This window comes from Wolffia australiana, chromosome 11 (genome assembly GCF_029677425.1).
Source record: "Wolffia australiana isolate 7733 chromosome 11, ASM2967742v1".
Lineage (NCBI taxonomy): Eukaryota > Viridiplantae > Streptophyta > Magnoliopsida > Alismatales > Araceae > Wolffia > Wolffia australiana.
This window is the reverse complement of record NC_135845.1, coordinates 2,694,554-2,718,998: the sequence shown is the minus strand read 5'-3', so window position 1 is coordinate 2,718,998 and position 24,445 is coordinate 2,694,554. Positions and strand designations below refer to the sequence as shown.

The 24,445-nt window shown below is 40.3% G+C and overlaps 2 protein-coding genes across 5 annotated transcripts in view; both read left to right on the top strand.

The window, feature by feature from the left end:
* The window catches only part of DCL4 (dicer-like 4), an 86,692-nt gene extending 71,155 nt beyond the window's left edge, over positions 1-15,537 (top strand). For 2 of the 3 annotated variants that reach the window (XM_078582712.1, XM_078582714.1), the window contains 14 exons: positions 5,948-6,108; positions 6,198-6,401; positions 6,467-6,729; positions 6,834-7,114; positions 7,193-7,623; positions 8,185-8,285; positions 8,583-8,791; positions 11,689-11,898; positions 11,985-12,410; positions 13,091-13,363; positions 13,435-13,764; positions 13,891-14,128; positions 14,746-14,851; positions 15,268-15,537. In XM_078582712.1, coding sequence (XP_078438838.1) covers positions 5,948-6,108; positions 6,198-6,401; positions 6,467-6,729; positions 6,834-7,114; positions 7,193-7,623; positions 8,185-8,285; positions 8,583-8,791; positions 11,689-11,898; positions 11,985-12,410; positions 13,091-13,363; positions 13,435-13,764; positions 13,891-14,128; positions 14,746-14,851; positions 15,268-15,418 — 3,384 coding nt within the window. In that variant the 3' untranslated portion in view covers positions 15,419-15,537. The remainder of the gene's footprint in view (positions 1-5,947; positions 6,109-6,197; positions 6,402-6,466; positions 6,730-6,833; positions 7,115-7,192; positions 7,624-8,184; positions 8,286-8,582; positions 8,792-11,688; positions 11,899-11,984; positions 12,411-13,090; positions 13,364-13,434; positions 13,765-13,890; positions 14,129-14,745; positions 14,852-15,267) is intronic. The other variant, XM_078582713.1, reaches the window with a different exon arrangement.
* A 1,944-nt stretch (positions 15,538-17,481) lies between these two features.
* MCM5 (Minichromosome maintenance (MCM2/3/5) family protein) lies at positions 17,482-23,255 on the top strand. 2 transcript variants are annotated; one of them, XM_078583489.1, is made up of 20 exons: positions 17,482-17,695; positions 18,238-18,352; positions 18,427-18,570; positions 18,917-19,096; positions 19,164-19,262; positions 19,337-19,464; positions 19,529-19,634; positions 19,696-19,830; positions 20,197-20,274; positions 20,377-20,481; positions 20,565-20,656; positions 20,727-20,859; positions 20,955-21,050; positions 21,114-21,205; positions 21,311-21,401; positions 21,517-21,626; positions 21,717-21,846; positions 21,922-22,023; positions 22,852-22,954; positions 23,059-23,255. In XM_078583489.1, the coding sequence occupies exons 1-19, from the start codon at positions 17,538-17,540 to the stop codon at positions 22,933-22,935; spliced, it is 2,178 nt and encodes a 725-aa protein (XP_078439615.1). In that variant the 5' UTR covers positions 17,482-17,537; the 3' UTR covers positions 22,936-22,954; positions 23,059-23,255. The 2 variants fall into 2 exon arrangements, with proteins under 2 accessions (XP_078439615.1, XP_078439614.1); XM_078583488.1 differs by lacking the exon at positions 23,059-23,255 and having other exon boundaries at positions 17,483-17,695; positions 22,852-23,057.
* Positions 23,256-24,445: the final 1,190 nt, after the last annotated feature.

The window sequence follows — 24,445 nt, the reverse complement described above, 5'->3', positions numbered from 1 at the left end:
GAAGAACAGCCCATTAGAGAAGAGGATTAAATGCAGCTGGATGAAGGACCCTTAACTTTCGGGGAATTTATGTCTATCCAAGAAATCAAGCCTTTTTCAATATCCCAAACCCGGCTCTTTCAGACTTAGGGGCAGTTTCTTCGATCATCAAGTACGGATTCTGATAGACGGGGGCGCCACATTCAATTTCATCCGACCCATGGTGGTTCAGAAATTACATATTCAGGTTCATCATTACCATAAATTTAGAATTGCATTAGGCGACGGACACCACAGGCAGATGGAAGGGATTTGTACTAATATTCCTATATCATTCCAAGGGCTCACATATGAACAGAATTTTATTTCTTTTCCTCTGGGCAGTTGTGACATGATTTTGGGTATTCCTTGGTTGAAGTCCCTTGGTTGGTTCCATTGCAACTACCATCACCTGATGCTAAAGTCCTATCAGAAAGGGCAGATGCGTACATCAAGAACTAAATTCTCTTAGATACTCACAATTTGAAGTCGACCGTGCACATCAAGAGTGGGAGGAGTCTATCTACCAATTTAATGAAGCCAAGGTCTTTTCTACAATCTCTTTTCTTGAGGTAAATACTTCCACACTCATGTTTACATTGGATTAAAAATAAGTACCCACACATTTTTCAACCATCGACCAATCTACCACTCATCAGAAGTTGTGATTATCAGATACATTTAGTACCGGGATCCAAGCCAGTCAATAAAAGACCCTACAGATATTCGTTATACACAAAAATATCCTGGAGGAATTGATCAAGGAACAATTAGATACCTATGTGATACAGCATTCCAACAGTTGTTTCTCAAGTCCTGCCCTGCTAGTCAAGAAAAAAGATGGGGGATATCCGCTGTGTGTTGATTACAGATCATTGAATCAAATGACCATACTCAATAGATTTCCAATACCAATGGTACATGAACTCTCGGAAGAGCTACATGGGATGGCCGTTTTTTCAAAGATAGATCTAAAATCTGGGTACTATCAAATAAGAGTGCATTCTAATGACACCATAAGACTGCCTTTTAGACACTCCATGGACATTTCAAATTCAAGGTGATGCCTTTCGGTCTATCAAATGTCCCAGCTACATTCAAAGCACTCATGAACTCTGTATTCAGCTTGTACCTTCACAAATTTGTACTCGTATTCTTCGACGATATACTCATTTATAGCCAAAGCTTTCAACAACATGAGAAGCATCTGGCCATCGTATTTGGTCTACTTTCTGAAAATCATGTTGATACAAACCCAGATCTAGGTTCATATCGGGAGGACGTTAGAGGGCGAGGAGAGGTAGAAATTCCCAGGGTAGAGAGAGGTGAAACGGGAATGGTCAGGGGAAGGCCGAGCTGAGGGGGTAGGGATCGGCTGAGGACGAGCCGCCTGAAGACATGGTGAGGTAGAGACGATCACAAGGGCAGGGGATCGTAGAGGGAGAGAAGGAGACCGGACCTAGACGAGGAGAGGGGAGGCAAGAACTTCTTTATTCTATCTTCCTGGCTGCCCTTCTAAAGGGAGGGCATCCCTATTTTAAGGGAAATACATAATAGCAAATGACTAAAACGCCCCTGTGGGCTAACATGACGAGATTACCCCTAGGAGCCTATCACATCTTTATATTAATCCCATGAAATGTTGCTTTGGGAGTGAATATATAGAATTCCTGGGGCGTGGCATATCAGCTGCAGGAGTTTCAACGGATCCCAGCAAAATGGAAGCTATCCAGAGATGGAAAAGACCCACTACAGTGAAGGAATTAAGGGATTTCTTAGGACTGACCGGTTATTACCGACGATTTGTATCAAATTATGCCGCCATTGCCCAACCTTTGACAGCTCTTTTAAAGAAAAATTCCTTCGAATGGACAGAAGATGCTGATCATGCATCCTTCCGATTAAAAGCACTGTTGGAAACACCTGTCCTTAAATTACCAAATTTCTCTATTCCTTTCAGCATAGAAACTGATGCCTCAGTCCAAGCAGTGGTAGCAGTATTATTGCAGGAAGGGCACTCTATTGCGTATTTTAGCTAAGCATTTCCTTGCAAGTCCAGGAGCAAATCAGCCTATGAAAGAGAGCTAATGGGTGTTGTGTGGGCCGTTCATAAATGGAAGCACTATTTAATGTTTGACAAGTTCACCATATATACTGATCGATTCAGCCTTAAATTTCTTTTTGGAACAGAAGGAAGTGCCACTACAGTATCACAGATGGATATCAAACCTATTGGGGTATGACTTAAATATTCAATATAAAGCTGGCAAGAAGAACATTGTAGCTGATGCTTTATCAAGATTCCCACAAGAATCCCAAGGAGAGTGCAATTCCTTCTCCACTACACATTGGTTAGACAAATTGAAGCTTATTCAAGAAATCAGACAAGATTCCAATCTGAGTGATATCATCAAAAAGTCGAATCAGGTTGTAAGCATATACCTCATTATTCGATTCAACAAGGACTACTACTTTGGAAGGGTAAAATCATCTTACCACTAACTTCATCCTTGATTCCACAAATCCTACAGGAGTTCCATGATTCAAATGTGGGGGGGCACAGTGGATTTCTACGAACATTCAAAAGAATATCTCAACAAATCAAGTGGCCAGGTATGATAAGAACTATTAATCATATGTTAATCAGTGTCAGGTGTGCCAGCAGCAAAAATCATCAACACTATTCCCAGCAGGATTGCTCCAACTGCTACCTATGCCTAATCAGATCTGGGAGGACATCACTATGGACTTTATTGAAGGGTTACCTAAATCAGAGGCGTTTCGACTCTATCATGGTAGTGGTGGATTGTTTAAGCAAGTATAGCCATTACATTGCTGTCAAACACCCGTTCTCAGCTGACACCTTTGCTGAATTATTTACTAAAGAAAAAGTCCAACTACATGGCATCCCTTGATTATATCGGAGAGAGGAAGCCTTTTCACTAGTCACTTCTGGAGGGAGTTACATCGTCTCCAGGGGACGCAGCTCAAATTCAGCTCTTCATATCACCCGGACACGAATGGTCAGACTGAGGTCACCAACAGAGGCTTGGAATGCTATCTAAGATGTTTTGCCTCTGAAAATCCAAAACGATGGAAGAAATGGTTACGCTGGGCTGAATTTAATTATAACACATCGTATCATATGTTAATCAAAACTACACCTTTCAGAGCAGTCTATGGCAGAGATTCTCCATCACTCATTCGTTATAGATAAACTTTTGATTGAAAGGGATCAGGCCCTCATCCTATTAAAGCAACACCTGGCTAAAGCCCAGTCAAGAATGAAGATCCAAGCATACAAACATAGAAGAGACGAAGAATTCCAGGAGGGTGACATGGTTCACTTAAAATTAAGACCATATAGAATGAAGTCCTTGGCACAAACTCTTGTGAAATGCTCAGTCCAAAATTCTATGGGCCATTTAAAATCCTCAAAAAATTGGACCCGTTGCTTATAAATTAGAATTGCCCCCTCAAGCCACTTTACACCCTGTTTTTCATGCCTCTTTATTAAAAAGGGCTCTGGGATCTCATCAAAAAGCTGCAAAAGCAGTGCATCCGCATCTAACTGCTGACTATGAATGGCAGGTGTATCTGATAGGATCCTTGGCGTAATTTTGTCATTTAAAACCTACAGGGGCATTTTAGTCATTTGTGTTATTGTATTTCCTTCAAATAGGGATGCCCTCCCTTTATGAGGGCAGCCAAGAAGAAGTTGATTGAAGTAAGGTCTTCTTGTCTCCCTCTCCTCGTCTAAGTCTGGTCGATCTCTCTCCTTCTACGATCCTCGTCCTTCGTGGTCGTCTTTACTTCACCACGTCTTCAGGTGGCTTGTACCCGGCCGATCCCTACCCCCCTCTGCTTGGCCTCCTCTTCGATCCTTCCCATTTCACCTCTCTACCCCGGGAATTTCTACCTCGCCTCGCCTGTCTACTCCCCTAACTATACGAGACCAGAGTCGGGTACGTATCAGTATCCAGAGGATATCCTCCAAGTTTGTCGTACACCCTATGGGAAGGAGATTCTGGTTAAGTGGACTAACCTTCCAGCATCTGAAGCCTCCTGGGAACAGGTTCATCGATTCCACAAGCCCTTTCCAGACTTCCAACTAGAGGTCAAGCTGAAACTCAAAGGGGAGGGTATCGATAGACGTTATTATAAGAAATATCAGAGTAGGGTACCCAAATCAGGTCAACGGACTGTTGTCCAAACCAAGTGACTATAGAAGGGGAAGAGTCGCGTCGTCTCGACTCAATAAATAAAGAGTGATCCACTCAGGTATGGCCATCCGATCTTTTTCTTGGCAAAGAAGTCTCGGCTGTTAGGTTGAGGACTCGGGAGCTGCAGAGAGGGGATCTCGCCTGCCGCAGGAGGGAGGAGTCCGATCAGGAGGGAAGACCGCCCTAAAGATCCAGGAGGAGCTTCTACCAGGAGGGAGGAGCCGTTGCCATCCGAGCCAATTCTCATCGATTCTTATCGACATTGCCATTTCTGGAAATTCTTGAACTGCATTACTATCAAATTTGATCATTGTTACAAGAGAGAGTTACATAATCTAACCATATTTTATTTTCGCCACAGGAGAAAAGGTCTCAGAAAAACCTTCAGTTTACGGTTACATGGAATCCCGAGAGGCTGGTACCCCGTAAGCTGATCCACTAACCATGAAGGCCAGCTTTCAAAGTATATACAATTTATGGCTCACGACTCAGCTTAGGCAAAAGTCGTGGAATCACCACCAAGAAGAATTTTCTCAAGAGCCGTCATTTCATCTTCCCTCACAGCATGCCACCCTAGGTGGCTCGGGATATGAGAGATAATGGCAGTGATAATTACACTCGATATATCAGCAACAAAATATGGTCTAGTGGACTTCAGGATGGCCGGGTCAACAATCAGGATCTCTATCTGACAAAGCTCAGCCACCTTAACCTCGAAGGTCCATGCCATACCCTTTCCACAGCTATATAAGCATTCTCTCATCTGCGAAGACCTTTCCTGTCTTCCAGAAGAATCAGCCCACCTCCTACCTGCTCACCTTTCTCTCTATCTCAGCTCTTCTGTTCTTCTCTTAGTCCCTCGAGTATTTCTCTATTCTATTTCCAGTAGAATAATTTGGACTGATCCCAATTGAAGTTAATTCCAGTTGGCCATCATGAGAACACGTGGTTATTTCCTTCGGAAAGAGACTAATCAATTTAAAGCATGCATAAGGCTCACAAATAAAGGTAACCAGGCACAGATTACCAAGTCTAGCCAGGAACCCTACAAGGTCCATCATGTTGAGGTTTTTAGGACCAAAAGGAGACTTCATTAAACGACGGTACCTCTAACCAAAACTATTGCCGGTGTATTTCCTACTCATCATGTTTTACTTTCTAATGACTTTCATTGATAATATTGGATGAAAAATCTTTGACAACGACGTGTCGTCGAGGCAACTGTGAATGCTGAGTGATGCAGTAATATAGGTAGCAAAAACTGGAGGTGTACAAGTCAGGTGTCATAGACCACTGCAGAAACCTCTCGTCAATCTGCACACCGGAAGTTAGGTCTTGAACAATACATGAATCCAGATGAAATAAGTCGTAAATGTGATGGCTTAACTCCTTTTTTCTACTCTTACTGATGTCCTTTATGCTGTATTGGATGATAATAGAACCAAACTTTATCAAATCTTAACAGCTTGCTTTTTTTGCTCATTTTTGTAAATTTGAATCTTCTTGTTTTGTTTACTTCTAGCTCTTGTTATACTTGACAATAGAAAAAATTATTAAATGTTGAAACCACATTTTAACTGGAATTGTTCTCTTGTTTGAGTCTTGAGCTTTTTCTGCGGTGGACAGCCCCTTATATTGTTTACAGATGCCCATTCTTTTGCAGTGAGGTCATCCTATCTAGAATTTTACTATTTCATTTTTCACAGGTCAACCTTCTGGTTGCAACTGCGGTTGCTGAAGAAGGCCTGGATATTCGTACATGCTCCTTTGTTGTGAGGTTTGATCCGCCAGAAACAGTTGCCAGTTATATCCAGTCCAGAGGCCGTGCTCGGATGCAGAGATCAGAATATGTTCTTTTAGTAGAAAAGTGTCGTCTTTAACCCTTTTACGTATATTAACTTTCTTTTTCTACCATCATATTTTGTCACTTTATATCTTGCAAACTTCATGTCTCAGGGGAAACCAGCGGCAGGAGAAACTGTTGGAGAATTTAATGTCTGGTGAAAAGGTCATGAACGAGGAAGTGAAGTGTAGATCAACCGATGAAGTATTTGATAATCTAGAAGAGACAACATACAGGGTTGAAACAGGAGCATGTATTAGTACTGGATGTAGTGTTTCACTTCTTCATCATTACTGTGCAAAGCTTCCACGTGACGAGTAAGTCTATGATTATCATTGTTGTTGATGCTAATCATTTATTTCAATTATATTTTTAACTACAGGTTCTTTATTCCGGTACCCAAGTTCTTCTTCAGAGAGGACTCAGCTGGGATCATCTGTTGTATTTATCTTCCTCCTAACTGCCCCATTCATCAAGTTGAAGGCCCTCCCTCTGCATCAAAGCAAGATGCAAAGAGAGCAGCATGTCTAAAAGCTTGTATTGAGCTGCACTCTGTTGGTGCTTTGACAGACTACCTTCTGCCTGCCACAAAGGGCAAAAAAGAAGTACCCAAAGAAGGTCTTTGGGAGAGTGATTCTGAAGAAGGTGGTGTATGGTCCTGTAGATTATTTCTCTTTCAAAAACGATTTGATTTATTTTCAATCATGTATTTCTTCAAAAACATTCATATCATGTATTTTTTAATTCAGGTGAATACCAGATCGTGGGGAATAGTTTTTATGAAATAGCAGTGCCAGAGGTGCTAAGTGTTCCACAAAAGTACGCAGGAGACCATGTCACATTCATTTTCTACTTAATCAACTTTAACCCAATTCCTCCAGATAGAGAATATAAAGGATTCGGTCTCTTTGTCACAAAATCTCTGACAAATGAAGTTGAAAGTATGAAGGTTGAGCTCTGTCTAACCCATCGTAGAATAGTTGAAGCAGGACTTGTGCATTCAGGAAGTGTCATATTTGATGACAAAATGGTAAAAAATGCCTACTTTATTTTTCTCTAAAATCCAGCGCCAAATTATTATTAAGTGCTTAATATTTTTTTTTTCCAGATTTGTTCTGCACAGAAGTATCAAGAAATGTTTCACAAGGTCATCTTTGATAGATCAAAGTTCTTTGCCCAATATGTCCCCTTGGGTGACATTGACATTGAGCAAAGTTTATGCCCCTATTATCTACTTCTTCCAGTTATCCAAGGTACAGGTGGAGAAATATTCATCGATTGGACATCGGTGGAATGTTGTTTGTCTTCGCCTGTATTTCATTCAACAGTTCCTGACAAGAATTTTGACTCCATGAGCTCTGTGGAGACCTTGACTCTTGTTGATGGCCCAGTGGAGAAGAAAAATGTGATTGGTAGCCTAGTTTACACTCCACACAGCAAAAGATTATTCTTTGTTGATGATATTCTTCATGAAACAAATGCATATAACCAGATGAGGGGCTGTCCCTCATTGACCTATGAAGCGCACTACATAAAAAGGTTCTTACCCTCCATTCCATGTGTCTGTTTGAAGTTCTCAATAAAAAATTCACTATGATCATTGAAGAGATCCATTTCACAGCAGTAAATTGGTTAGTTTTATTTTTATTCCTTCTGATTTTGATGACTGATGGTATAATCTATTAGTAATCAGATACTGAATGTTTTGTCTGCAATATTTTCTCCGTCACATCAGTATTATCAAATTTATCAGAAAAATTCTGCTCATTATCAGTTGAAATGAACGGACCCTGCAGTATATCTCTCTTCACATCACAAGAGATTTTCCATGACTACTGTTTTAATTCAGAGAATATGAAGTATTTTTCATGGACTAAATCGTTTGTTGAGAAAATCTGACGTTTTAAATTCAAAACATTGTTCTAGGAACTCGTCCTAAGATTTATGCCTCAGCTTTCGCCCAAGTCTCCAACCAAAAAAATCAGATAACCAACCTTTTTCTGGCGTGCAAAACACTTTTTTGTGAAACATATACTTGCAAAGCACATGAAAACATGTTTCAGCTCTTCTAGTTTCAGTTGTCTGAATTATGCATTGCAGGTTTAAGATACATCTCGCACATCCCACACAGCCTCTTCTGAAAGCAAAAGAGCTTTTTCCTACTCGCAATCTCTTACACAATCATGTCCGTGATGGCAAAGGTACCTATGTCTTTTTTTTAATGTTGGATAGTTGGGCGAACTCCATTACCCTGAATCCATAAAATGAATGTTCTACACCTTAAACATTCAATTCTAAATCTATAAACCCTGAACTCTAAACCTGATGTATTAGACCCTAAACCACTTGATGCCTGACTCCGAATTACCTTAGTCTCAATTCTAAACCCTTAACATTAAAATCCAGAACAAGTATACTGTCTTGAACTCGGTAACCAGAAAGTCTTCCCTTTATTATCATTGAGATTCAACTATTGACTTTTGTATTATTTTTTAAAGCAGAAGTCCGGGTACTAGAGGAGCAAGTTGTTGAGTTACCTCCAGAACTTTGTTGCTTGAAGATTAAAGGATTTTCAAAAGACGTTGGCCGTGCCCTATCTTTGCTCCCTTCTTTCATGCATCGCTTGGAAAACTTTCTTCTTGCTGCCCAACTAAAGGATATCTTTGCTTCATCATTTCCAGAGGGCTCCGGTGTTTCAGCTTTCAATGTAGGTCATCTCATTGCTTTTATCCTAAAGTTAAGGCATGTTGTACCTTGCCATCTTAGATGTGTAATCGATAATAAGCACCAAATCTGTGATTTTATTAGTCATCATATACTCTTATATTAATATTCAGTAAACATGGTTCACGAGATAATTACTTTCTTCTTATAGGAAATTTTACCTTGGGGCCTAAAGGAAGCTTTGCTAAGCCTAAACAGTTTTAGTTATAGCTAAATAGAAGGCCATTATTTCTGAACTAAATACATAGACTCAAGGATTATCAACTGTGCGAAAAGCTACAGCTGATCGCTAGGGAGCTACTTTTCCTCTTTAAGCAGGATGTTGTGCTTCAACACTCCCCTACAACACTTGCTGCTGGCCTTTTTTATGGTCTAATCATAAATTGTGTTGATTCAGCGATTTGGACCTGCCATCTGCTCTGATACCATGTTGGAATCTCTGACTTCAATGGTGTATGGTCAATTCTGAATTCCCAGACGAGAGAGTGAGAGAGAGTTCAATAGGCCACCCTGCCATCTTGTTCACAAGAAGACAGCTGTTCTTAGTGATTAATAATTCATGGGTGATTGAGTTTCTTAATTGACTAAGAGATGAAGTTAGCTGATAAATGAGGGACATGAAGTACTTTCACAAATTTTCCAATTTTGAGGATAATAAACAATATCAGGAAAAGAACTAAAATGCCATTAGCTATAAGGACATTCTTATCTTGAGAATAGGGATATAATGAACAAAGAACTTCCTTCAGAGGGTCATGATCAATGGTGCTTGAATCCAGGATGCACTGGTCGCTATTAGTCCCGTGAGGTGTTGAATTCACGCTTGTCAAGGCGACATGATATGTAACTTAATCAATGTGTCTAACGAGTAGAGAACACAGGACATGTTTCTCTAACACGTCTAGATTTCTATCAGTGTGAGTACTAGAGGATGGCCTTGGGATTGTCCATTGGAGTGCCAACCCCCACAGAGGGATGTCAATCTCCAGACTGGCCAGGTTGTCAAGGCAAGTTTTGGGTCTGGGAGTGACTGTTCTGACAAATGAACCGGTAGCCAAAAGCAATAGTGGCCAGAGTGACTCTCCTCAAGCAGGACCATCTTGACATCTTCAGCAAAAGTGGGAGTGCTGTGTCAGGGCCTTTCAGCTGTGCAGTCTTCGAGGTATAGAACTGTGAGAGCCCTACAATGAATTTGTGGACTTAGTATTCCAACACGTGGGCCCACTGCTCAGATCCAGATTCTTTACGGGTCAATAGTAGTATAATTCGTTCTAGATGAACTCCATGGCAGAAACAGATTCTTAACGGGTCATGTCACTTTGTATCATACTGATAGATTTCATCAGGAGAAATGTAATATGTGACCTTTTGTTTCAATTTAAGTGCATTTGAGGACGAGAGGGCTGAAGCAAATTGGACTTCAAGCGTGTCGCTTAGGATCAGGCTGATAGATTTCATCATGCCAAATGTAACAAGTAATTTTTTGTTTTGTTTAGAGTGCATTTGATGCACTCAATCCCTTAAATCCTGAACGGATTGCTCATGGATTTATGAGATCACATGCATCAAATGCACGCTAAACAAAACAACAAATTCGCAGCCATCTCCTTTGACTACCATTGCTCATGGATTATGAGATCACATGCATCAAATGCACGCTAAACAAAACAACAAATCACATATTACATTTAGGGTGATGAAATCTATCAGTATGAGCAAAGGTTACATGAGTGTAGTTGAATATACTTCTAAACCTGCTTTCATGGAGAGGGTTAGATGGAGTCGGAGGGACATCAGGTAGGTATTTGAGCATGCACACCTCCTGGCAATATCGTCATAATATAGTTGGACCGTTCCAGATTGTTGGGGCCCTTTAATTTGTACATCTGTGGGATTTTAGGAAGTTCAATAACTTTGTGGCATACTCAGTTGAAAGTGTGATACGATCCCGGTTGAGACCAGATCGATCAACTCTGTAGAAAGCTTTGAACTGTAAATTGTTAATCTCAATTGAGCAAATGATATCATTGACCACGGATGAGTAAAGAGAGCGTCCCAGGTAGGAGGGAGGGAGAGTGTGAGATTCGTTGGGAGAAAGGGAAAAACAGGAATGATGAAGAACGATGGCTGATGAAGGGAGGTCGTTGGTCGGGGGGGGATGACAACGTCTACCTGCAGGCATGGAGAGGGAGGGTCACGACCTGTGGGGGAAGAGAGGAGATAGAAGGGGAGAAACAACGATGCTTCCTGCCCTCTTCTCCCAATAGAGAGGGCTTAAATGGGAGCCGAAATGGGCTGGGTCTGGGCTTCTGAACCGGGCCGCTGCCATGGCTTCTTCCGAACATAGATGCGTTAGCGGATCATATCAAGGTGTGACTGGAATAGGTGATATTATTGGCAGAGCAGAAGACATTGGATGAAAGCATTTTATAGAAAAAACAAATAAGGTACGGGAAATCAACTTCGTTAAACAAAGGAAGTGTGGATCAATGGTGCGCTAGTGGCTAATCCATTTTCCTTCCAGCTTATGGCTCTGTCCAAGAACTCACCCAACAATCTTAGAGAGGGCTACGGGTCTATACAGGAACTCTCTTTCAAGAACACAGTAAGGTGACAGACTTCATCATTGAGGGCACAGATTACTGAATCAAAGAGTATTGAGCCTGTTGTGGCAGAGAGAGAAGAAAGATAGTACCTGCAGAAGACTCTAATACCATGTTGAGTTCAAGCGCTTACCAACCGTCCAAAAAGCTAAAACTGATCAAGGGAGCTACTTTTCCTCTTTTAGCAGGATGTTGTGCTTAACAAATTAAGATGATGATCTACCACTAATATTATTGTTAAACAAACACTAAAAGGTTTTGGAACAACCTTTGGCAGGTTCTGCAAGCATTGACAACAGAGAAAAGCTTACAAGGTTTCTCCCTTGAACGACTTGAGATTCTCGGTGATGCATTCCTCAAATATGCTGTCGGCAGGCATTTTTTCCTTTCTTATAGTGCTGTTGATGAAGGCCAATTGTCTACCAAGAGGTCAAACATTGTAAATAACTCCTACTTGTGCCGGCTAGCAATCCAGAAAAATCTCCAGGTATACTTTCCACAGCTCCTTTTCCATTCTTAATAGTTTCATTTGTACTTCTCTTTGTAGTTTCCACACTTGCCAATCATTTTCAGGTGTACATACACAATGAGCCATTTGATCCATCTCATTTTTTCACTCTGGGTCCCTACTCTGAAGCTACATTCCCAAATGAAGAGGCACAAACAGACGATGTTAGAGTAATTGGCAAGAGAATGTATTGCTTTTTGACGGAGAAAGCTATAGCAGATGTAGTGGAGGCGCTAGTTGGAGCGTTCCTTATTGACAGCGGATTCAGAGCGGCCTGCGCTTTTCTCCGGTGGATCGGCATGCCAATTAATAATGATGCCTCCAGTGTCCACAGATTGTATAAAGAGAGCTTTAAGAATCTGTCACCCAGCTACAACATAGATGTTTCTTCTCTTGAGGAGATACTCGGCTATACTTTTCGGTATAAAGGAATCCTTGCCCAGGCATTCATCCATCCTTCATTCAACAAGCATCTGGGAAGCTGCTATCAGGTATCTCTCTCCTCTCAATCTCAATTGGGGTTGGCAGATAGTGTTGAATTTTTCATCATCATCATCCCCCAATTTTTATCATCGTCATCGTTATTTGGACTTGGACAAATGACGATGGTGGTTCATTATCAACTGATGGGCAATGATGACAGTGATTGGCCATTAAAACAAGTGATGAGGATGCTGATCATGACATTGCCATCATCACTGTTCATGACAGAATAAGTCTGGACAATGAAGACAAGTTTGTCATCATCCTTCCCCAAATCTCGTCATCATCATCCACATCTGGGCTTGGATGAATGACAATGATAACGTGATATCAACTTATGGATGGTGTTGATGATGATGTCTCTTGATAAACAGATGGCAATGGTGATGATGAAGACAATTCATCTTCGTTGTCCAATCATTATCTACAACAGTGTTGCTGTACCATGGTCTGTGGACAATGAACAGATTCTTCATCGCCATCATTATCCTTAAATCTCATGATCATCTTCCAGGTTTGGACTTGGACAAATCATGATGACAATAACAACTCTGAACACATGATGATAATGAAACGGATGACGATTCATCATTGTCATCCCCCACTCTTCATCATTATTGTTGTCGCGAAATTCTAATCTCATTAGGGACAGTTTCTGTGTTGAGCCTCTTCATCCTCCTTTGGGCAGAGGTTGGAGTTCCTCGGAGATTCTGTGCTGGACTACCTGATCATATCTTACTTCTATTCTACATACCCTGATCTCAAGCCAGGTCAATTGAGTGACCTAAAGTCACTCACAGTCAACAATGTTTCCTTCGCCCATGTTGCAATCTCGCTCTCTCTGCATGAATATCTCATCCATGACTCTCCTCCCCTGACGGAGGCCATAAAGAAATTTCAGCTCTCTTCAGACCTGGTTGGACATGAAAAGGATCCGATCAATGATCCGGGTTGCCCAAAGGTGACCCTCATCTTTTAACCATACAATTTAAACCTATTTTATCTTAATATCTTCTGTTGTGCAATTTTCAGGTTCTTGGGGACTTGGTGGAATCCTGCATTGCTGCCGTGCTTCTAGATTCTGGGTTTGACTTGAACTGCGTGTGGGAAATTGTTTTAAAGATCCTGAATCCGATTCTCTCTTTGAACCCCATGCAAGTTAACCCACTTCGAGAGCTTCGTGAGCTCTGTCAATGCCGCCACTTGGGATTGACTTTTTCTCCTCCAGTGGCAGTTCAAGGGAAGTTTTTAGTGGAAGTCACTGTCACCACCACGGAGAGGACATTGACTTGCTCTGCCATTGACCTCAACTCAAAGGTTGCTAGAACATTGGCATCGAAGAAAGCATTGACCAAACTCAAGGTACCCTTTTTACATTTTCGTGTTACATTAGATTTGTAAATAATATAAGTTAATCTTAAAAGAAACCACGAGAATTACATGAATCTTAACAAGGGATCCTGTTTTATTTTCCTGTGTGGACTGAAGGCTTTGGGATTCCGCGGAAAGAGTAAGTCCTTGGAGGAGATGGTGAGAGATACAAGGAAAAAGTCTCCGGGGTTGATTGGGTTTGATGAAACTCCTATTTTGGGCTGCTCCATGGAGGAGATGGTGGAGCCATCGGACCCATCTTCTCTTCCAGACGTGGCACATAAGCTCATCTTTGCCAGTGGTGCCTCCAAGTGCAAAAATGGAGAAAAAGAGGAAGAAATCACTCCCTCCACAAGTATGAGCATCTCCCTCTTCCTCTCTCTCCCTCTCTCCCTCTCTCTACTCTATATGCTCTCTCTACTCTCTCTATCTCTACCTGAATCTGTGTCTAACTCTCTCTGCTATCTTTATCTCCATCTCCTATCTCTCAGTATTTCTTCCTGTGTATTTGTATCCCAACTATCCCTGGATCTCTATCTCCCATTCTCTTTCCATCTCGTGTCTATCTATATGTATCTCATGTCTCCATTTCTATCTTGAACTTTATCGGAATCTGTATCTCCCATCTCTATCTCCCGTTTCTTGCTTTGTTTTTACCTCTCCCTCTTTCTACATCTGTATCGCAATCTCTTTTTCTATCTGTATATCCCATCTTTATCTTTATTAATGTATCTTTCTTTCAACTTTGCATCTGTATATATCTATATACTCATGTCCTGTCATGATCTCTTTTTCTCTTCCTGTCTTTATCAGTACCCACTACCTGTGTCGATCTCATAGCTCTTGCTCCATCTCCGATCTGTATCTCCATGTTTATCTATTTCTCCATCCCAATCTCCATATCTATAGTGTCATTGACCTCTAGAAAAAAAAAATACAACTCGTATTTCTCACGAGGGCTGGGTGTTTCAGAGCTCACTCCAGTCCAAAAGCCACCGACAGCACGACTGTTCGAGGCGTGTGCTGTCAACTATTGGAAACCACCCACCTTCTCTTGTTATGCAGAAGGGAATACAAGGTAGTGGCTCTCTGACACATTCACCATTATCGAAGAGAGTGATAAGATGATGTTTAGACCCTATCATGTTGTTGCTAGCAAGTCCCACTATATTGAATTATTTGGAATAGACAAAATTCAATACAGACAGATTTGCTAGAATCAACATGTTGGAGGCAGCGAATAAATATAGATTGATCCAAAATGTGCTTCAAATCTAATATAAAACCTGGGTACACAACAAATGTCGGAAACCAACAGGAAGAACTGGACAAAGAAGATATCAGCGGTGGCAACAACAATGACCGGTTTAGGATGAAAAATCGTCATCATCTTCAAACTTTTTTTGTCAATGTCCTAAATATCATTTCTACGACGACTTCTCTTCGTGGGTATTTTTAGGAAGTAAAGCTCCTAATTTTATCTTGTGTCAGCAGGTTCAGGTGTAAGGTCTCTATCAAGGTGGACGTGGGGAATGGAACAGTTATTGAATGCTTCGGAGAGTTCAAGCCCAGGAAGCAATTGGCCAAGGATAGTGCCTCTGAGGCCGCCCTTTGGTGCCTTTCTAACATGGACTTGATCTCCTGAGGAAGGAAAGTTCAGATGATATAGTATTTCTTTTATATATCTGTTGAGGAACAACATCCTGCTTAAAGATGGAAAGTAGCACCCTTGCTATCAGCTATAGCTTTTAACACAGTTGGTACGTACTTGAATCTAACATGTATCATAGCCCCGTGGCAGGTTTAAATCTACACACTGCATGCTTGGGCTATAAATAGACCAGCAGCCGGTGTAATAGGGGAGTGTGAAGAACATGATATCAATCCACAATCTAGATATGAGATATGGATGATATTAGGAGTCCCGATGCTACGAAACGTATATAGATCGATAGGCAAATGTTAAGAACACTCTCATTCAATATCAGAGGGAGAGTTAGGGAAGAGATCAAAAGAAGGTAGAAGATATGAAAGACAATGTGGGGATACTCCGTGTGTTCCCAGCCTCTGCCACTGACGGCAATTGACTTCTCAAAATCGATAGTCCGCAGGTTGCTTAGTCAACGTGTGAGTCGACTCACACGTGCCTGTGTTTCTTCCTTCGATATTGTTTAGAGAAGAAGCGCAGCGTATCAGAACAACATCCTGCTTAAAGATGAAAAGTAACACCCTCGCTATCAGCTACAAATTTTAGCACAATAGGTATGCGCTTGAATCTAACAATATCCGTGCTCATTTGTAGAGGAGTTTTTTGTCTATTCCAAATAGTTTATGGTAGTGTAGGAGAATTTTTTGCTAGGGATAATAGTCGTTCTTTCGTTCTAGGAGCATTGTTTTTGAGATAATAGCATGTATGTTCTTTAGATTCAAGTCAAGATACTATAATATCAGATGTTGTTTTGCAATTACTATCCACCATGTTTAAGAATCTGTTCTATGTTTTGGGCTATTATGATATAGCCTCTTATGTTGTGTATATAACGAAGTGCATGATATTTATGTTACTCTTGACCTTCTATTTCATTGTTTTGTTTTCAATTTTAAGCGCAAGTGATTCGTCTAAAAGAGTGATGAAGTGATTGTCACTTTATAAATGCTGTCTGTCCTTGATTTATAATTTATTATTTAATTTCTTTAATTTGAAAGTTTTTCATAAAATTATTTTTCCTTGTATGATGTTGTATATTATTATCCAGCATATTAAAACAAATGGTAGTCACTAATATTTGCAAAACAACCTTGGCTACTAATTCCTCATTGATTTTCATGGGAACATGAATAATTTTTTTCACATTATACAATTGAAAACAGTGATTAATATAAAGTTAATGTGTGAATATTCGCACAGATAGAATGATTCAAAGCACTTAATTTAATGAATTATTCATGTCCAACTCTTTCATTGATGATGTAAAGCTGATAGAAGCCAAACAATATAGCAAGAATTAGTAAGTCAAAGAAATAGAAATAAAATTGAAAATAATTTGAAACGTTAAAACTTTCATTTTAATGCCACAATCTCCCACACTGACTTTTTTGGCCGCTTAGGAATCTTAAGAGATAGAAATAGAGATATATGTACAAATGTAGAAGTAGAGATATGTAGTTAAATGTAGAGACAAATGAATATACAGAGGGGGAGTTATAGACATAGTCATAGGGAGAGGGACTAATATATATATATATATATATAGAGAGAGAGAGAGAGAGAGAGAAAGGGAGAGAATAGATAAAGAGAGGGGAGAGAGAGAGAGAGAGAGAAAAGGTAGATAGAGAGAGAGGAGAGAGACAGAGATAGAGAGAGACAGAGAGAAAGAGAGAGAGACAGAGTCAGACAGAAATAGAGACAGGAGGAGAAAGAGATAGAGAGAGAGGTAGAGAGGCAGACAGATAAATATTTGGAATGGAGAGAAATAAATATTTGGAGTCACTATTTTTACCCCTTATATGATTCAATTTTAAGTAGTAATGGAATACTAGGACGTCGCCATCCGAAACAATTAATGGGCCAAATTCCCATTACGTTAATGGGCTTTCTTAATGGGCTGTTCGCAACCGGCCCACAGCGCGACCCACAACAGTTTCCCGCCAAACGGACGTCTTCCCGCCAAAAAATCGAACATCACTATATAACTGAATGAACTCCCCTTTCTCTTTTAGAGAGAGAGATAGATAGTAAGAGTGAGAGTTAGAGAGAGAGAGAGATGTCGGGTTGGGACGAGGGATCGGTGTTCTACAGCGACCAGGCGCAGTTTCCACGCGGTGATCCCGATCAGGGCAATCTCACGCGTCACTCTGCTCTTCGGAAGTTCAAGGAGTTTATCCGTGGATTCCATGGCGAAAAAGGCGACTATCCGTATCGGTATACTGATTATCCTTTTCTCCCTCTTCTGGTCGGCTATTTTGTTGGTTTCGAAATGATTTTTAACCCGTGGTGAGAAAGATGTGTTTTCCGTGATCTGGTTTGAAAGACATGAGAAAAATATGTCTGAAGAAAATGGTTTAAAGATGTTAGATCTAGGGGGGAACACTTTGACTGTCGTTTCATAATCCGACGCTGTTTCTATATTATTGTAGTTTGTAATTTGTAATTTGTTTTGTGGTTGAAAAAATGATACTTTGGGAAAGTGTGTTTTGAAAGGCAGGATCTTAACGATACAAGAACAAGGCTGAGAACACAATTATTTCCAAAATGAGGCGCTGCTTCCGCGTCATGTTTGTGTTGTTACTTTTATGCTCTTGGTAAATGAGATTTTGACCATCTAATTAGAGGCAGTAATTAAAAGACGGGATTTTAACCATGTAAGAACAACCCAGAGAATATTTTGACCAGTATTTCAAGTATGCTACGCAGCTTCTTAATCATTTTAGCATGTGACGTTTATGTTTTTGAAATTATGGCAGAGAGAGCCTGGTTCACAACCCTGAACATCTCTCCGTCGCAATTGAGGATATCAACGCCTTTGATGCCGAGCTCGCTGATAAGATTCGAAAGGCCCCTGCGGATTATCTGCCTCTGGTACTCATTTAATCTAATCACGAACTCTATGGCAGGAAGCCTCATCAAATTATTGTATTTTTCTCGTGGCCTAGCTTGAAACTGCTGCTGCTGAAGTCCTTGCAAGCCTGAAATCCAAAGTTGCGGGAGACTCTGGCGAAATGGAGGAGCCTGTCTCGGGCGATGTTCAAATATTTCTTTCTTCAAAAGAGAATTCCGTCTCCATGCGATCACTTGGGGTGAGTAGCTGAAAACACCCTTCTTCACGTTTTACTTTTGGTGATCAAATCGAATCAGATTGGATCACATTTTGATCAGGCAATGCGAACGATTGGACAAGTAGAAAAATCTTTCTGATTGAATCATTCGATTGGTCTTGTGGGCTGGATCTTGGTTGGCCAGCCGATCGGCTTTGATGATCGATCTACTAGGATCAATCGGTTCAGTAAATCTATGCAATCGAGCCAGTTGGCCCAGTAGATAATTGTAATAGGTTGGATGGATTCAATCATTCAAAATGATGATCATGGTTCTTGTTATTGTATTTTTTTCATTGTTTAACATTTTACTTGTCATTGTATGAAGGCCGAAGTCATGTCAAAGCTCGTCAAGATATCTGGCATTGCCATCGCCGCATCAAGGGTCAAAGCAAAGGCCACTTATGTCACTTTGATGTGCAAGAACTGCAAGAGCATGAAAACAGTAGCTTGCCGTCCTGGTCTCGGTGGGGCCATCATACCCCGTTCTTGTGATCACGTTGCTCAGGTGATAATCAGAGCAAAGTTAATTTTTTTTATTTCCTCGAACTCTAATTAATTATCTGAATTAACAGGCGGGAGAGGAGCCATGCCCTCTTGATCCGTGGCTCGTTACCCCAGATAAAAGCAAGTATGTTGACTTGCAGACACTTAAGCTGCAGGAGAATCCTGAAGTAATGCACTTTCACTCTTCTTCGGGTGTTGAATTCCTTTACATCTGATAATTTGTTTTTTTGGTAATTTATAGGATGTCCCTACGGGGGAACTTCCGAGGAACATGCTTCTTTCAGTGGACCGTCATCTTGTCCAGACAATTGTTCCTGGAACCAGGCTTACAGTCATGGGCATCTACAGTGTGTTTCAAGCATCTTCTTCGTATGAACAACCTCTTTTTGTTTGTTTTTTTTTTACGAACGTGGTTTTGATAAATTTATTACAGACAAAAAGGCGCAGTTGGTGTTCGGCAGCCCTACATCAGAGTTGTAGGGTTAGAACAAGCCAGGGACTCTAACTCAGGGGCTTCATCGACCTTCACTATAGACGAGGTAATATCCTTTCTTTTCTCGGGGAGGACATCCGGAAGCTGACAGCTGTTGATTTCATTAGGAAACAGAATTCAAGGAATTTGCTCAGCGGCCTGATGCTTATCAAAGGCTTTGCGCAATGATTGGTCCTTCTATTTATGGGCACGCAGATGTGAAGAAAGCTATTGGGTGCTTGATGTTTGGAGGGTCTAGAAAGGTATGTTATACTCCGTCATGTCCCTCCAAACTCGTGTTTGCTGTCTCCGATGATGATGGTGAGTTGTCATCACCCACGTTATTTGTCCTCCCCGTGATGTCGATGAATATCTTGTGTCGTCATCTTTCCTTTGTTAACCTCATTAAGATTGCCAGATTAGATGACAAAATTGGCGTTATAATTGCCGCTGACGATGATGACGATGAAATCGTGATCTTCAATCACACTGCAGATTATGCTACATTTAATCAAGATGATTGATTTTTGGATGTCAATGACAATTTTTAGTAGTCGTCCACAGATACTTTCCTGAACTAAAAAATTGTTTATAATAAACGTTTGCAATTTCTTCTTTCTTTATTGCAGCGGCTTCCTGATGGGATTCGATTGAGGGGAGATATCCATGTGCTTCTATTGGGTGACCCATCCACTGCCAAGTCACAGGTACCCTTTTCTTTATTCCATGTTGATTCTGCATTCTAAAATATTTAATGTGCAGTACTGAAGTCTTCAAAATAATAATACTGAAATCTTCGTGTTGTGAAGTTTCTTAAGTTTGTAGAGAAGACTGCTCCTGTTGCAGTCTACACTTCGGGAAAAGGATCATCTGCTGCTGGTCTGACAGCATCAGTTATTCGTGACAGCAGCTCTGTAAGACCCCTGACTTATTATGATTGATAATTTTATCATCAAAAAATAAAAGATAATCAAGCGGTTTATTATTTTTTATCCAGCGTGAATTTTACCTCGAAGGAGGGGCAATGGTACTAGCGGATGGTGGAGTCGTTTGCATCGACGAGTTTGACAAAATGAGACCAGAAGACAGGTCAGCCCTCTTTAGAACGGATTGTGGAACCTTTCTCAAGAAATGTTTTGTTCTGATTTTTTTGTTATAGAGTCGCCATTCATGAAGCCATGGAGCAGCAGACAATATCCATTGCTAAAGCAGGGATAACGACTGTACTGAACTCCAGAACCTCGATTCTCGCTGCTGCTAACCCTCCATCAGGCCGTTACGACGATCTCAAGGTAAAGATTTTAATCCAGTATTAATTATTTCTCTTCGAGACAGAAATTTGGCTCAAACTTAATGCTGATGAGAAAGGTTTTTATCCCACTTGCAGACGGCACAGGACAACATCGATTTGCAAACGACAATTCTTTCAAGATTTGATCTGATTTTCATCGTCAAGGATATCAGACGCTACAATGAAGACATGGTGACCCCTCATCTCATCTCCCCCATTAACTTTTGTTCTTGTCTTAACAACCTTGATTTCCAGCTAATTGCTAGTCACATCATCAAAGTTCACACCAGTGGAGCTGCTGCCGCCAAGAACGCCGATCCTCTCGAGGGCGAGAACTGGCTTAAGAGGTATTCCCTCTTGAAATGCTCACCATTGCACTTAAAGCTATCGTTGATATCAAGGGTGCAACTTTATTGTAAGCAACGGTTCCTAATCTTCTTATCCTGGCGCAGGTACATTGAGTACTGCAGGACAAAATGTCATCCTCGGCTTTCCGAGAAGGCAGCAGAAATGTTACGGACCAAGTATGTGGGCACGAGACAGGTGAAGCCTCCATTAATTTTACAAAAACTATATAAATCATCGAACAAGCTCTGCATTTATATAAGTACAGATGGATCCAATTAAGCTGATTATCCATTCTGGGTGGGATTTCCAGCGGATGAGACAGCAAGCTCATGAATCGGGGAGGTCTTCTGCAGTGCCTATCACTGTTAGGCAGCTGGAAGCTATAATCAGATTGAGCGAGTCCCTTGCAAGGATGAGGCTGTGAGTAAAAATTCATAGGAAATGAGAATTTTATTTATTTCTTATTTTTTCTCAAGGACTAGATTAGAATTATGAAAGATGAAATGATAGGACCCACATGGCAACTGAGGAGCACGTCGAAGAAGCCTTCCGGCTCTTCACCGTGTCAACGCTGGACGCCGCACGATCTGGAATCAATGATCATATGAACCCCTCTCCAGAGATGGCCAACGAGATCAAGGTAAGAGACGTTGACTCTTCCAGTTCAATGTTGACTTTACTAATCGCTTGTCTCTGTTTTATTTGGACTGAGCAGCAAGCGGAGAGTATGATCAAGAGGAGGGTGGGCATCGGTAGCCACATCTCTGAAAGACGCCTTATCGATGAGCTCACCAGGATGGGCATGAACGAATCCATCGTAAGTGATCATATATGCACACATATCTATCTAAATATGCCGTTTTAAAGAAGCATTTGCACTCTCTCTATCTCTTTTCATAGAAATCCAGTCGCATATTTATTTCTCTCTGTATATATATGTGATATATGCACACATTCATTTGTATTTCTCTCCATAGATACACATTACCTATCTCTCTCTCTCTTTGTAGACATGCGTATAAAGGCTCGGATATTTATTTTGTTTGTTCCCTACGGCTCATTATTATTTCTGTCCGTAGTAAGTGATGATATATGTACACATCCATCTATATCTCTCTCCATATAAATGCGTTTACTATCTCTCTCTTTTATACATGCATAAACGTTCAGATATTTATCTTCATCTTTATGCATGTCTGTCCACATTGAACTATGATATACGCACACATCCATCTATATCGTTCTCCATAGATACACGTTTACTACCTTTTCTCTCTTTTTATATATATATATATATATATATATATAAACGTTAAGATATTTATCTTAGTCGTTCCCCTCAAACTTTTAGTTATCTTTACTTCTCTGTCCATATTAAGCGACCATATACACACACATCCATTGATCTCTCCATATTTACACTTTTACTCTCTATATATATGAATGTGTGAACATGCATATCATTATTCCCATCCATCCCTCCAATTGGTACATATATTTGCATGTACCTTTATCTCTTTCTCTATGTATGCATCCATATCATCATACAAGTCATCTACTCAAGCTTATATTTATTTATTTATCTATGCATGCCCACTATTATACCCCATCCATCCCCTCATACTTTTGTTTTGTATGTGAACAGGTGAGAAGGGCACTACTGATCATGGCCCAGAGAGACGAGGTAGAGTACAAGCGCGAGAGGCACATTGTAGTAAGGAAAGCTTGATTGGCCTTCGTTAATTCAAGTAAGAAATCATCATACTTTTTATCACAGTTGTGTAGACCGTTCGCTTTTGTATAAATAGAATTTTGAAATCAAACAATATTTTAATATTTTTCGACTTAAAAGGATAAACCCCTCTTAGCAAGAACAGCAAGACTGCTCAGTGGCACAAAGCTGGCTGCTGGAGGCGAAAACATGAAACCATGAATCCCAGTGGTGAAGTTAAGGTGAGAAGTTCTCTCGTTCTGTTACCGTGTGTTTAAGGTTATGATACCTTACTATTAGACACATTTTTCATACAACATGGTATTTAAATAGTTTAATGACGAGGTTATTAAGCTGAGTCCTTATGGCCATTAAAATATAGCCTAAAGTGGTGAAGTATGCAGAAATGTAACAGGATCCAGAAAACTAAGTTCTCGAACACGGTTGTGAAATATGAAAGGAAACTCATTTGGTTCGAATTTCGGTTTCTCTAGAGTTGTCTAGAGCTTTGTTTCTGGATAACCCCAGACCAAGTAAGGAAATGAACAACAGGAAAGAACCCCTGTAAATTGTCGAAACAAATGATAAAGATCTACATTATTTAGTATCTGTTAATGTTAGTAATTAATTTCTGAATATGTTATGATATAATTAATGTCTAATCACTAAGTGTCTATATTGGTAATAACAAAGTTTTTTAATGGTGAGTAGAATCCTCTGCTCCATTCCTTCATGCTTGGTATTCCAAAAACTAATCTCAGCACAACGTGGTTTGAAACAACAAAATTGCATTCTACTGTCAGGGTGATCTCATATAAAAATCAAGAGTCTAGTATACATTGGCCGCATCGAACTTGATGATTAGAGCCCTAAGACAATAAAAATGACACAATAATCCATCAGAAGTGGCCTTTAGTTCGGAGACCACAAGATGAGAATTCTGAAGTTAAGCAAAATGGGAAGGTTTCCGACCAGACTTAACTGGGGCAAAAAAATCAAAAAGATAGATGACATGAAACATTTAATTCTAGTATAAAATGAATATCTATAAGAAACCCAGAATAGCTTTTGAAAAAAATGGCATTTAGCTGCACTTAGTTTTATAGACGATTGAAGTCATTTCTAAGAAAGACCTTAAATGAACTCACCATTGAGAGCTATTAAAAACGTGATTAACAATTCACACATGGTCAAAATCTGCATTAATGTGATTGAAGATCAAAATCAATGAGCTGATCTTTATCAAATGAGAAAATCACTTTAACAATATCTAGGCCATTATTTTTTAGTTACTTTTCTACCAACTTGCCACCATATGCATGCTTACCCTAAAGTGATATCACAGGGAGCTCTATGCAATGTCATTTCTCAATGGCTTCAACCAAACCTACACTTGAAAAGTATGATGCCAAATCCTTTCAGGAAATGGTCATCTGTCTCTATCCACTATTTTCTCAACACCAATTCATATCAGTACAGGTGTCACTCTACACCCTGCCTCTTCCTTAGCACTAACTATCATCCCTAA